This window comes from Sus scrofa, chromosome 9, assembly GCF_000003025.6.
Source record: "Sus scrofa isolate TJ Tabasco breed Duroc chromosome 9, Sscrofa11.1, whole genome shotgun sequence".
Taxonomy (NCBI): domain Eukaryota; kingdom Metazoa; phylum Chordata; class Mammalia; order Artiodactyla; family Suidae; genus Sus; species Sus scrofa.
In genome coordinates, this window is record NC_010451.4 from 77,500,044 (window position 1) to 77,514,494 (window position 14,451).

The following is a 14,451-nucleotide window of genomic DNA, read 5'->3' on the forward strand; positions in this document are numbered from 1 at the left end:
ACGGATACAGCAGAAATACAAAAAACCATAAGAGAATACTATGAACAACTATATGGCAATAAGTTTGACAATCTGGAAGAAATGGACAATTTTCTAGAATCTTACAGCCTGCCAAAACTGAATCAAGCAGAAACAGACCAACTGAACAGACCAATCACCAGAAATGAAATTGAAGAGGTCATAAAATCACTCCCTACAAATAAAAGCCCAGGACCAGATGGCTTCACAGGTGAATTCTATCAAACATATAAAGAGGAATTGGTGCCCATCCTCCTTAAACTCTTTCAAAAGGTTGAAGAAGAAGGAATACTCCCAAAGACATTCTATGAGGCCACCATCACCCTCATTCCAAAACCAGGCAGAGATACCACCAAAAAAGAAAACTATCGCCCAATATCATTGATGAATATAGATGCAAAAATTCTCAACAAAATCTTAGCCAACCGAATCCAACAACATATCAAAAAAATTATACACCATGACCAGGTTGGGTTCATCCCAGGTTCACAAGGATGGTTCAACATACGCAAATCAATCAACATCATACACCACATTAACAAAAAAAAGGTCAAAAATCATATGATCATCTCAATAGATGCAGAAAAAGCATTTGACAAAGTTCAACATCCATTCATGATCAAGACCCTCGCCAAAGTGGGTATAGAGGGAACATTCCTGAATATAATCAAAGCCATTTATGATAAACCCACAGCAAATATAATCCTCAATGGGGAAAAACTGAAAGCCTTCTCACTCAAATCTGGAACAAGACAGGGATGCCCACTCTCACCACTGCTCTTCAACATCGTTTTGGAAGTCTTAGCCACAGCAATTAGACAAACAAAAGAAATCAAAGGCATCCATATAGGAAGAGAAGAGATCAAACTGTCACTGTATGCAGATGACATGATTCTATACCTAGAAAACCCTAAGGACTCAACCCCAAAACTCCTTGAACTGATTAATAAATTCAGCAAAGTGGCAGGATATAAGATTAACATTCAGAAGTCAGTTGCATTTCTGTATACCAGCAATGAAGCATTAGAAAAGGAATACAAAAATACGATACCTTTTAAAATTGTACCTCACAAAATCAAATACCTCGGAATACACCTAACCAAAGAGGTAAAGGACCTATATGCCGAGAACTATAAAACCTTAATCAAAGAAATCAAAGAAGATGTAAAAAAATGGAAAGATATTCCATGTTCCTGGATTGGAAAAATCAATATTGTGAAAATGGCCATCCTACCCAAAGCAATCTACAGATTCAATGCAATCCCTATCAAATTACCCATGACATTTTTCACAGAACTAGAACAAACAATCCAAACATTTATATGGAACAACAAAAGACCCAGAATCGCCAAAGCAATCCTGAGAAACAAAAACCAAGCAGGAGGCATCACTCTCCCAGACTTCAAGAAATACTACAAAGCCACAGTCATCAAAACAGTGTGGTACTGGTATCAAAACAGACAGACAGACCAATGGAACAGAATAGAGAATCTGGAAATTAACCCTGACACCTATGGTCAATTAATCTTTGACAAGGGAGGCAAGAACATCAAATGGGAAAAGGAAAGTCTATTCAGCAAGTATTGCTGGGAAACCTGGACAGCTGTATGCAAAGCAATGAAACTAGAACACACCCTCACACCATGCACAAAAATAAACTCCAAATGGCTGAAAGACTTAAATATACGACAGGACACCATCAAACTCCTAGAAGAAAACATAGGCAAAACACTCTCTGACATCAACATCATGAATATTTTCTCAGGTCAGTCTCCCAAAGCAATAGAAATTAGAGCAAAAATAAACCCATGGGACCTCATCAAACTGAAAAGCTTTTGCACAGCAAAGGAAACCCAAAAGAAAACAAAAAGACAACTTACAGAATGGGAGAAAATAGTTTCAAATGATGCAACTGACAAGGGCTTAATCTCTAGAATATACAAGCAACTTATACAACTCAACAGCAAAAAAACCAATCAATCAATGGAAAAATGGGCAAAAGACCTGAATAGACATTTCTCCAAGGAAGATATACAGATGGCCAACAAACACATGAAAAAATGCTCAACATCGCTGATTATAAGAGAAATGCAAATCAAAACTACCATGAGATACCACCTCACACCAGTCAGAATGGCCATCATTCATAAATCCACAAATAACAAGTGCTGGAGGGGCTGTGGAGAAAAGGGAACCCTCCTGCACTGCTGGTGGGAATGTAAACTGGTACAGCCACTATGGAGAACAGTTTGGAGATACCTTAGAAATCTATACATAGAACTTCCATATGACCCTGCAATCCCACTCTTGGGCATCTATCCGGACAAAGCTCTACTTAAAAGAGACACATGCACCCGCATGTTCATTGCAGCACTATTCACAATAGCCAGGACATGGAAACAATCCAAATGTCCATCGACAGAGGATTGGATTCGGAAGATGTGGTATATATACACGATGGAATACTACTCAGCCATAAAAAAGGATGACATCATGCCATTTGCAGCAACATGGATGGAACTAGAGAATCTCATACTGAGTGAAATGAGCCAGAAAGACAAAGACAAATACCATATGACATCACTTATAACTGGAATCTAATATCCAGCACAAATGAACATCTCCTCAGAAAAGAAAATCAATCATGGACTTGGAGAAGAGACTTGTGGTTGCCTGATGGGAGGGGGAGGGAGTGGGAGGGATCGGGAGCTTGGGCTTATCAGACACAACTTAGAATAGATTTACAAGGAGATCCCGCTGAATAGCATTGAGAACTATGTCTAGATACTCATGTTGCAACAGAAGAAATGGTGGGGGAAAAACTGTAATTGTAATGTATACATGTAAGGATAACCTGACCCCCTTGCTGTACAGTGGGAAAATAAAATTAAAAAAAAAAAAAAAAAAAAAGAAAAAAACCATGCCATGTTACACAGCTAAAATTTGTCAATCAGTTCTTTACAATAACAGAGGTAACATGCACATTTATAAATAATTTACTGCTTAAGGATTTTAAACTAAAGCATCACCTTCCCCATTTACAACAATGTCTTCTGTTTTTGTTGAGACACCAGGGGAAATATTAAGGAATATTCTGATTCTTATTCCAAGAAACTAGAGGAACACAGGGTAACCTGGGGAGCCCTTTTAAGGGCTTAATGTCCTTCTAAGTTGAGAATATTTCTCTAGTTTCTCAGTGCACACCTGGCAGTCTATGCTTTCAAGCTAACGTGTTGAGTCATGCTGAGTCCTCTTCCCCTGAGGTTAAAAGTATTTCCTACTTTTTTCTGTATCTCCTCCTCTGCTCTATTGTCCTCCTTTATCCCCTTCATGCGTCAGTCAATTCAGAAAATAACAGTAACCTTTCTAACTATCTCAAAATCTTGGTTGATTTTGTGAAAATGTAGCTGCAAGGAATAAAAACTGTTTGGAAAATGCTTTCTTAGGTTCCACAAAATGAAAACACTATCCTGACAGGTATTTTCAAAATGAGATGAGAAGCTCTGTTGAAAAGCACACTATCTCCAGAGAAGGAAGCTCTGTTCCTTTCGTATGCAAGTTAATAAAGATGGTAGGTAGAAGAGATGATCTATAACCACAAATAACCTGATTATCTAGTTAAGCCAGTAGTTTCAACAGATTTGAAGTCACAGCTGAATAGTGGAAAGCAATAAAGAAAATACAACAAAACCAGGAATCTTAGATAATTCATCCACTACACTATCAGGATTTGAATCTTACACTAAAGGTCTAACTCATTCTCATATATTTACCTCTGGAGTTAGCCATACCACCAAATTGGGCACTGTCAGTAATTGCATAACGTCTGCCTCTGATGTTCTATTATATAAAGCCTTCTCTTGTGTGCCCAAGTCCTCCTCTCTGAAAGAAAAAGACATCTATTGTTTATTTTCTTGCTGTTGGGTGCAATTTTGCTCTAGAATAAACTTTTAGACTCAGATCAAAGTATTGGTTAAATGTATGTTTATTACTAAATACATTTAACTACCACTGTTATCACAAAGAGGGGCACACACTCAACCACAATTACAAATTAATTCATGAAGCAAGAACAGAGCCAGCCATAATTATGTATTCTTTTAAGTGTAATAAAATTTCAACAGGCTAATAAAATGAGCTCTGACATATAACAACTTACCATCCTACCATACTTTTTTTTTTTTTTTTTTTTTTTTTTTTTTTTTGCTTTTTAGGGCCACACTCCTGTCACATGGAAGTTCCCAGGCTAGGGGTAGAATCAGATCCTGGCCTACACCACAGCCACAGCAATGCAGGATCCCAGCCACATCTGCAACCTACACTACAGCTCATGGCAACACCAGATCCTTAACCCACTGAGCGAGGCCAGAGATTGAACCTGAAACCTCATGGTTCCTAGTCGGATTTGCTTCCACTGAACCACAGTGAGAACTCCCAATCCTGCCATACTTTTAAATCTTAACTGCTCACTATGAGTGATGTTAATATTTTACAAAGGTACACGGTAAAATCAGTTATCAGTTATCACTTCTTGAAAGTCTTCATGGTGTATATACCTAAACTACTTAATGCTAAATTGCTTAAAAATAAAGTAGGATAGATCTTATGAACCTAATGTAATTAAAAGAATGACAATGCTTTATAATTACATTATCACATATAATCCCATTGACCACATTTTGAGGCCATTTGGATTATTTCCCCCAATTTGTGGAAAGTGAAATTGAGATTTAGAAGACTTAGGTGCCTTGCTACTCAGCTAATCACTGACAAAATGGAGAACATTATTCACATCTCAGGGGCTCCAATGCTCTATTCACTGTATGTTTCTTCCAGGATTATCAAGGTTCAGATCTCAGATTCATAAGTGATCTCCTTACGATCATATCAGAAAACAGATAATATAGGTATGAAGAGTCAAAAATAATACCAGCATTGTGTGTTACCCTTGATTTATTTATTTTTTAGAGGCTCACCTGTAGCATACGGAAGTTCCCAGGCTAGAGGTTACACCATAGCAATGAAGGATCTGAGCCACATCTGAAAGCCTATAACTCAGCTTGTGGCACTGCCAGGTTCTTACCCCACTGAGCAAGGCTGGGGATCGAACCCACATCCTCATGGATACTAGTCAGGTTCTTAACCCACTGAGCCACAATAGGAACACAGTGTGTTAACCTTTAAATGAAAGAGATATATTGACCTTCATTCAATTGTTTACTCAAACAATAAATAATTAAACACCTACGGAAGTGTCAGGTACTGTGTTAGGCTCTATTAACACTGGTGATCCATACTGGTTATCTCTGCTGCATAACAAATTATTCCAACTTAGTGGCTTAAAACAACAAACATTTATTATTGTGCAGTTTCATAAAAATTGGCCTGGAATTCGGGAGAAGCTTAGCTGAGTGGTTCTGGTTCAGAATCTCTCTTCAGGTACAACAGAGATGTAAACAAGGGATGAAGTCATCCAAAGACTTAAGTAGGGCTGGAGGATCAGCTTCCAGATTCACTCACATGGCTGTTTTCAGGAGTCCTCAGTTTCACACTGGTTGTTGGCTGGAAGCCTTAATTATTCATAACATGAGCCTCTCTTTATAAATTGTGGAGTGTCCTTATGACATGACAACTATCTTGCCCAAACAAGTCACTAAGTATAGCCCAAACTCAAGGTAAGGAGAATTAAGCTTCACTTTTGAAGGAAGACATATCAACTTCTGAACATATTTTAAAACTACTACAGCAGTAAATATAAACTTATTTCACAAATGTAATCTAATTATTTCAAAAAATGTGTGAATCTAATTATAATATTTGGGTATTTAAAGGAAAAATAAGTTTATTAGCGAGTGGTTTTTTGCTGTTGCTTGTTTCCATTTTCTGTCCCCCTTTTCATCCTGTCTACTTAATTTTTTTTTTTTTTTAGGGGTGCACCTGCAGTATATGTAAGTTCCCAGACTAGGGGTTGAATTGGAGCTGCAGCTGCCACCCTATACCACAACTCACAGCAACGCCAGATCCTTGACTCACTGAACAAGGCCAGGGATCAAACTCACATCCTCGTGGATACTAGCCAGGTTCATTTCCACTGAGCCATAATAAGAACTCCTCATTCTGCCTACTTAAAAATTCTACATATGGTGCTAAATAATGAGTTTTCCTATCTTTCTTTCTTTTTTTTTTTTTTTGTCTTTTTTTTTTTTTTTTTTTGTCTTTTTGCCATTTCTAGGGCTGCTCCCGCGGCTTATGGAGGTTCCCAGGCTAGGGGTCGAAGAAGAGCTGTAGCCACAGGCCTATGCCAGAGCCACAGCAACTCGGGATCCAAGGCGTGTCTGCAATCTACACCACCGCTCATGGCAACACCGGATCCTTAATCCACTGAGCAAGGCCAGGGATCAAACACACAACCTCATCGTTCCTAGTTGGATTCGTTAACCACTGAGCCACGATGGGAACTCAGAGTTTCACTATCTTTTTATGTCAGTTAGGAATTGCATTCAGTCCTTACAACAGAAAACTGAAACAACAAAGCCTTAAATAGGAGGGATTTATTTTCCCTTATAATAAAAACAAATCCAGAAGTGGGCAGTCCATAGTTGATAAGCTGGCCTTCTAAAGCAATTATGAACCTAAACCCTTCTGGCTTCCTATGCTATTAATAGCGTGTAGAGCTTTTGTTATTGTGGTTGAAATACTGCTATTCCACCTCTAGCATTGTGTTGCTGTTCTGGGTACAGATCCAATGATTACTAGGAAACTTTGAACCTCTCCTAGCAATATCCACTTTCATTTTGTTGACAGGTCACATGGATAACCTGGTTTATAGGAGACTGAGGAAGTAAATTACTTTTAATTGGATACACTGTCGCCCTGAAAAAAATCAGAGCTCCCATAGTAAGAAAGAAAGTATTTGGTTTAAAAAACCAGCAGTGTCCAGCTACCCTGCTCCAAGGAGCTTTGATACATGTTACTGAATACTACACCAGACAGACCACAAGATTTGTCTATTTCACATGGGAGAATCTGGTTGTCTTGAATCACACATATAAAGTGCATTTTTCAAAGTAATCACAACTTTCTTTTTTCTAGCTGATAATGTTGAAGAACTGGCTGACATTAATGTCACTTCTAGGAATTTGTTTAAGGTGATAGTTGCACAGCTGTGCAAAGGTACATGCATTAAAAAGATCATCACAGAGTTCTTTAAAATTGTAAACATTTGAAAAAAACAGAAATGAATTGATAGAATACTAGTTAGATAAATGACTACATCCACTTAACAGACACTACACAACTTTTTAAAATGATATTGTTCATGACAGTATTCAGTGAGAAAAGAACCATGTGCATTATAAAATCCAGTTTATCATATATCATATTTATATGTCTTGGTGTTTTTTATTTTTAAGAGATATCTGAAAGAGTATAACATGAACTTTTTAAAAAAATGGTTACCTCTGGATTGTGGGATTTGGAAAGTTTTTTTTTTTTTTGTATTTGCTTAAATAAGTATGCATTGTTCTCATGGAAATAATGGCCATTTTCAAAAATATCCAAAAGGGTAGAAGGAGCTGATTTGACCTGGTATTATTTGTATCAACATAGCTTCTTGCCAGTAATTTTCTTTTTCCACTGCACCTGTAGCAAAGGGATGTTCCCAGCCCAGGGACTGAATCCAAGACACAAGTTTCAACTCATGCCATAGCTGTGGCTAAACACAGTGGATCCTTAATGCACTGCACCACAGTGGGGACTTCTACCAGTAATTTTCTTAGATGTGCTATAGCTGAACTTATCCTTGGAAGAGTTTCTTATTTTTGCTTATCTGCAAATATTTTCTGTATTCATTATAAATTTCACTAAAATTGAAATAAGACCCTTGGGGCATTTTGTCTTGTTTTGCTTTCCATTTGGAACACTCTGACCTCTGAAGGGTCTCTTTTCCTGCTACATAGTGGCTGTAGAAGGGAATATGGGAGGCTGGGCGATAATTACAAGTTGAGGAAGAGAAAAGAGGGTGGAGGTAAGGATATAAGAGAGAAGTCTGGAGGCATGAGCCAGAGAAACAGCACTAACCTGGACGTCAGATACTTGCACTTCTCTTCTAGATCAGGCTTTTCAGTTTATTTTTCTGACCTCAGCTTTCTCATCTGAAAAATGAGAGGTATGGGTAAGAATCACTAGATGTTTTAAAATTCTTTTGGAAGATTCTTTGGGATCTTATAGTGGCACATCCCGGTAAACTGCACTAAAGCTGAATCTGAACAAATTAAAGGAGGGGAAAACAACCATACCTTACTAAATGTTGTTATTATTTCTCCCAAGCACATTAAGTAACTTGCCAAGTTTACCGAGCTAATAGGTGGAGGGTTCAAGATTGAGGCCACAGCCCCTAGGCAGTAAAGAACTACTGAGAAGGGCATTAAAGGAAGCAAGTTTGCTTTCTCACCCTCAAGCCAGGCCTTGTAGATGATGATTAACACCAATTAAACCCAGACATTACCCCCACCTGCTGATTGCTGTGGGGCAGCCTCAATCGCTCCAGGGCTCCTCCCTCTAAACCCAAAACAGTTTTCCGATACAAAATCCCTTTACAAACTAAAAAGTGACGGGGGGTGGGGAGCGGGGGTTGCTGGTAAAGCTCCCAAGAATTCCAGCCACTGCCTGATAGCACTGAAGTAATGACGGAACTAAAGACCACGTGTGTATGTATGCAGGCTTCGTAGTATCACTAAGTTGGTTTTCAGCCCTTCCTAGTTCACATACCTGGTTATCCAACACCCGTTTGTATACCTCATCTTGTTGTACTTCCTTTTAATAAGGCCAGAGATACAGACTAAGGACAGTCGGGAGAAGGGATAAAAGCAGTAAAAAGAAAGGGTTAAGAGCAGGCTAGAGGCCCTAAGACTCCTGCAGGGTAAGAGCCTGCCCCTCAGACAAAGGTCCCTCAGGTATCCGCAGCCTCAGTTCCTGCTGCTTTAATTCTTTCAAAGGTCCGGAAGCCACTGCAAGACCCTATAGCAGAACGAGGAAGGCTGAGGCCACCCGTAAGGAGCGGATAGAGGGCTGCGACTATTGCTCGCAGAAAACCCGACTTCCCAGACCCCTTCGCACAGGGCGGGGCGTGCGCTCGGTGGCCTATCCCCACGCCAGCACGTCGCCGTAGCCCCGCCTCTCCCTGCCCCCTCGCTCCGCCCTTCCCTGGGGCTGGTGCGGCAGCGGCGACGTCAGAGCTCGGAGACCCCTGGGTGGCGGCTGCGCCGTCGGCGGGCCGCGGCCTGGACGCGCTGCGGGGAGGGGCGGAGCGAGCGGGCGGGAGCGAGCGCTGGGCCCGCCTCGGCCGCCGCCGCTGCCGCCGCCGCCGCCGGGGAATAATCTGGGCGGCAGCGGGCGGCCCCAGCTAGCAGCCACGAGCCACTTCTGCGGCTGCCGAGAAGAGCGAAGGTCGCCGGTCTCGTGGCGTCCCCCTCTCTGCCCCCCAGGAGGGGCGAGAGGGAGAGGAGGCTGATGTCAGGTACGGCTGGCGGAGGCGCCCTTAGGCTGCGGGTCCAAGGTCTCTGTTCCCCTCGCCCTCCCCCTCTCGGAGTGTGCGTGTGGGGGGAGCGTGGAGGGTGAACCCAGCCCCCAGCGCCACCAAACAGGTGTCTCGGAGTCGCCGCCGGGGCTGGGCAAGTGCGGGCTCCGGAGGGAGGCACGGGGCACTTCCTGCTCCCCGCGCCTCTGCGAACTGCCATTGGGGCCGCCTGCCCTCCGGGCCGCTATTTTGTTGACAAGTAGCCTCCTCTGGGTCGTGGATTCTTCCTTTTTGCCCTCTCGCTCGCCTCGTTTCCTCGCGCGCTGCCTGCCGTCGGGTGGCGACGGTGAGGCGCCGACTGCGCTGGAGGATCGCGCGGCTGGACCATTTAGCGGTCCTGCCCCGCGGGTCCCGCCCCGCCCCCGCGGACCGGCGGGCACTCAGGTGTGGGCACCTTCCGTGAAAGCCGCCGGGCAGCCTCACCGCCCCAGCGCCCAGCGAGCCGGCGCCTTCCGCAGGTGCCGGGGGACTTCCTCGGGGCTCTCTTGGATCATCAGGTTTGTCTGTGGCTGACTGGGTCTTTTAAATTTCCCTGCCTCTGGCGGAATGAACCAGGCAGGTGTGTGTTTAGGTACTTGATGCGTGGAGGACGGACGAGCAAAGGAGTTTTTTCCTTCCACTCTCCATTCTCCTACAAGGTGTGCTGAGATTAGTAGGTGCTGACAAAAGGACCTTATAACTCTAAATTAAAATAAATTGTATATTCAAAAAAGAGCGAAATTTAGGAGTGGTTATTCTTCCCCAGCTCTTACCTTCTCCCTTTATTTTTTTAAATGACAAAACAGCTTACGCTTTGGAGAAGTTGACTAGGTTTATAATCTAGTTCTCTTAATTCTTTGTGGTTATTTTTAAAGCCTTTCGGAGTGAAACCTAGAATCCTAACCGTGAATTGATTTCATCGTGCTTTTAAAAGTTAGTTATAAAGTTAGAACTTTAGTGCATCAGAGTGAGTAATTAGGCCGTTGTGACAGAAATATCTTCATTTACTAAAAGTTGGGCGTTTAACATAGATAGCTCTACCTCTGTGCCAGGAAAAAGTGTTGTGCAGGATTTCAAGTTACTTAATCCTGATATTACTTTAGACAGTGGGAATCTGAGTTTTTAGGACGTCTAACTTTTTGCAACTTTCCACAATGTTATCAGATAATTATCAAATGAGCCTTATGCACATGATGCTGTGTGTTCGAAGTATTATGTATAGTAATTATTTTGTTTTCTATCAGCCTTAGTGTGTATTGATGCACAGTTTAATTGAATGTAAAGTTTCAAGTTACCAAACAGTTAACTCTTTTTGTCATATGTTAAGTAAAACAGTGATTTAGTGAGGAAAGTATGACTCATTTAAAATTCTTCACAGGAAAATAATATGGTTTTTTTGTACTAGTGGAGAACTGTTAAATGTCTGTTAAGTTTGCCTGGAATTTGTGTTTTTCTGTATCTTTTTACTTAGGATTCAGCATTTTAAAAATGTTTTGTGATTACTACCCATTTAAATATAGGTATTTTTAAGTATTTTGGGGGGGATATAGATTATACTAGTCTCCAATTTTGAGTAAATTCAGTATCCCAAAATTATTAGAATTTTATCATAAACTTATTTAGGACTACATCAGTTAATGATCACTTAATGATGGAAATAGAAATGCGTGGCATTTAGATGTATACTGTTTGATTTGTGCCAAGATAAAAATTGCATTATAGTACTTATACACTTTATAAACTGTGGTAATTTAAAGTAGAGTCTTTGTGAGGAGAAATCATTGAGTGGAATCTTGTAACAGAGCACCTGTAAACATTAAATGGAAAATGGACAAGTTGATGCTGAAATTCAATTCAGATTCACTTAAAACATTAAGCTTCCCAGTACACCTATGTTACTTTTAGAAGATCTGTTGAGATTCTAGTAAAGAGACTAGTGTACAACCTATAACAAGGTAAAAAGAATATGACAAAATTCTTTTACCCAAACTAAAGTGGATTAAGGTCATTCTTTGAAAAGAAGAGGGGAATAAAAATGGAGAACTGTTCCATAAAAGAGAAGTTAGCATTTTATCTTAAAATCTAAATGTGTATCTAATGCGTACTTAAATTGTCACTTTACAGCTCATTCAAATGTCCTAAGGGAAAATACATGCCAAGATTTATAATGTGTGAACTTAAGAAGTGTCTCTTGAGGGAAAAAAATATAAGGAAGCTGTTATCTGTGAAAGAGGGAAGCCCATAGGAAGGTAGGAGAAACCAAAAAGAAAATCTGGGAGTTCCCATTGTGGCGCAGTGGAAACTAAAGCTGACTAGGGGCCATGAAGTTGTGGGTTCAATCCCTGGCCTCGATCGGGGGGTTGGGGATCCAGCGTTGTTGTGAACTGTGGTCTAGGTGGCAGATACAGCTCGGATCTGGTGGTGTTGCTCTGGCCATGGCGTATGCTAGCAGCTGTTTTAAAAAAAGAAAGAAAGAAAGAAAATCTGAGTAAATTACCTGGAATCTGAAGTGTAGCTGCCTTGCACATTGACGGGACACGTTGAGGGCAAAGAGAGACACTGTTAAATAGGAGAGATTTTGAAACAGGAAACCTGACTTGTTCACAATAAAAGCTATATATTAAAACATTTAAACTGGTGCAAGTTGAACAAGAGGCAGATTTGAAATTACCTACAGCTTGGTATAGTCATTTGCATTCTTGCTCACTGTATTAGTTTCCTAGGGCTGCTTTGGCAAAGTACAGCAAACTGAGTGATTTAAAACAACAGAAATTTATTATTCCACAGTTTTAGAGGTTGCAAGTCTGAAATCAAGGTACTGACAATGCCATGCTCTGCCTTCTAGGGAAGAAGCTATTCCATGTCTCTTAGCTTCTTGTGTTATTGGGTTTCCTTGGCTTGCAGCTATATCACCCGAGTCTCTGCCTGTGTTGTCACTGGCCATTCTCCCTGTGTGTCTCTGTCTTAATATGATGTTCTCCCCTTTTTATAAGGATTTCAATCAGAATGAATTAGGGTTCACCCTGTTGACCTAATCATAACTTGATTACATCTCCAAAGGCCTTATTTCCAAATAGGGTTACATTCAGAGGTATAGGGATTATGACTTCCACCCCAGTCTTTTGGGCAAACACAGTTTACCTCATAGCAGTCATATAACTTATATTTTTACAGTATTCAATTTTTAGTACCATATGGCAGACAAAATCAGGGCACAGTGGAAGCAGAGTAGGGGCCACCTAAATTTACCTATCTCAGTGCTTACTGTGTGCCAGGTCATAGAAGTAAAGCAGTGAGTAGGTGGACAAAAATCTCTGTTTTCTTGGAGCTTACATTCTAAAACACTGGTTCTCAAAAATGTGGTCCTTAGAACCTCAGCATCATCTGGAAACTTGTTAGAAATGGAAATTTTCAAGCTCTATTCCCCAGACTTCTTGACTTGGAAACTCTTTTAACAAGCCTTTCAGGTGATTCTGATGCATATTCAAGTTTGAGAACCACTGATGAAGCTGAAGAAAAGAAGAGTTACCTGGTGGCCTAGTGGTTAGGGACTTGGCATTGTCACTGCTAAGGCACAGGTTCGATCCCTGGCCCAGGAACTTTCACATGCTATGGCCGTGGCTCCCCCCAAAAAAGGTGGAGAAAAGAGATAATAAACAAGATACATAAAATACATAATGTGTTAATTTGTGCTGTGAATAAGAATAGAGTGATCAGGGAAGACTCCCTGAGAAGTAGAGGCCTAAAGGAGTTGGGAGGTGAACCATATATCTGGGTGAGTTGTGTTCCTAGCAGAGAACAGCAACTGTATGGACACTCACGTGTTTGAGGAACAGCAAGGAGTCCAAGTTAGAACATAGGAAGGTAACAGTAATAGGTTCAGTTCATGACATTGCTCTCTGTTTCTTTTCGACCTATAAAAACCAAATACTAGGAGGAGAGTTCAGAACAAGAGGAGTGTGGGGATTGTGTCAAGTTCATCTTAAGCTTTTGGTTTTATCTCATAGTGACATTGGGGAGACATTGGAGGGTTTTGAGCAAATGAGTGACGTGATCTAAGTTTTTAAAGAACCACTGGTGAAATGGACTGGTAAGAATGGATTGAACAGTGGGTAAAGTTGAAGGAGGCTGTTGCAGTAGTTGCGAGAGAAGAAGTTGAAGGGAGAGAGGAAGAGAAAAAGGTGGCTTAGGCTAGGATGGTAGTGGTGGAAAGGTTAGAAGAGGTGCAAAATTGAAAACACACAGTATTAATTATAGTGAAAAATAAGCTTTTTACCTCCTTGTCTACTTACTTAAGTCACCCAGTTCATAAACTAGTATAATCTGTCTCTCTGTCTATGTATGTAATGTATTCATTTGGCAATATCTGAAGACATTTTGGGTCACAACTAGGGGGAGTGCTTCTGGCATCTAATGAGTAGAGGCCAGGGATGCTGCTAAACATCTTACAGTGAACAGGACAGCCCCCACAACAGAATTATCCAGCTCAAGAGGTCAGTTATGCCAGGCTTAATGGGATTTAGAGGTGTTGTATAGATGGAAGACAGGAGGAGTAGAGGAGCTCACTGCCTTGAGATGTTTACTGAACTGTAGGTAGTTCACAATTGCTGAAATACAAATTGTGAAGGGAGTAGTGGCAGGGAGAGAGGGGTATACTGTACCTCAAATTCTTTGAGAGCAAAGTTATAAAACATGACAAAAACTAACATATTATTATTTTTGTGTTAAGCACTACTCACCTAATGCCTATGTAAGGATAGACTAGTATCTATATATTTTATGTATTCATGACATACCCTTGTATTAAATTTTTTCAGTATTTTGAGCCTACTGGTTCATCTGAGTTTTTTCACATTGTCACAAATCTCCAAAAAAAA

General features: G+C 40.8%; 1 protein-coding gene and 1 long non-coding RNA gene across 17 annotated transcripts in view; one reads left to right on the forward strand and one right to left on the reverse strand.

Moving 5' to 3' along the window:
* Positions 1-9,215, reverse strand: part of LOC102161092 — a 148,709-nt gene extending 139,494 nt beyond the window's left edge. For 2 of the 11 annotated variants that reach the window (XR_002335833.1, XR_002335828.1), the window contains exons 1-3: positions 8,788-9,183; positions 8,098-8,171; positions 3,792-3,900 (exon numbers count right to left, since the gene is read on the reverse strand). This is a non-coding gene — a long non-coding RNA (uncharacterized LOC102161092). Of the gene's footprint in view, positions 1-3,791; positions 3,901-8,097; positions 8,172-8,787 lie in introns of all 11 variants that reach the window. The other 9 variants (XR_002335826.1, XR_002335829.1, XR_002335832.1 and 6 more) reach the window with 8 other exon arrangements.
* C1GALT1 (core 1 synthase, glycoprotein-N-acetylgalactosamine 3-beta-galactosyltransferase 1) overlaps positions 9,299-14,451 on the forward strand; it is a 40,204-nt gene continuing 35,051 nt past the window's right edge. Inside the window, exons 1-2 of one of the 6 annotated variants that reach the window (XM_021063390.1) lie at positions 9,367-9,535; positions 11,699-11,823. Coding sequence is in view for 1 of the 6 variants with exons in the window: in XM_021063388.1 (XP_020919047.1) it covers positions 9,529-9,535 (7 nt within the window). In the remaining 5 variants the exon portion in view is untranslated. Of the gene's footprint in view, positions 10,093-11,698; positions 11,824-14,451 lie in introns of all 6 variants that reach the window. The other 5 variants (XM_021063391.1, XM_021063389.1, XM_021063388.1 and 2 more) reach the window with 5 other exon arrangements.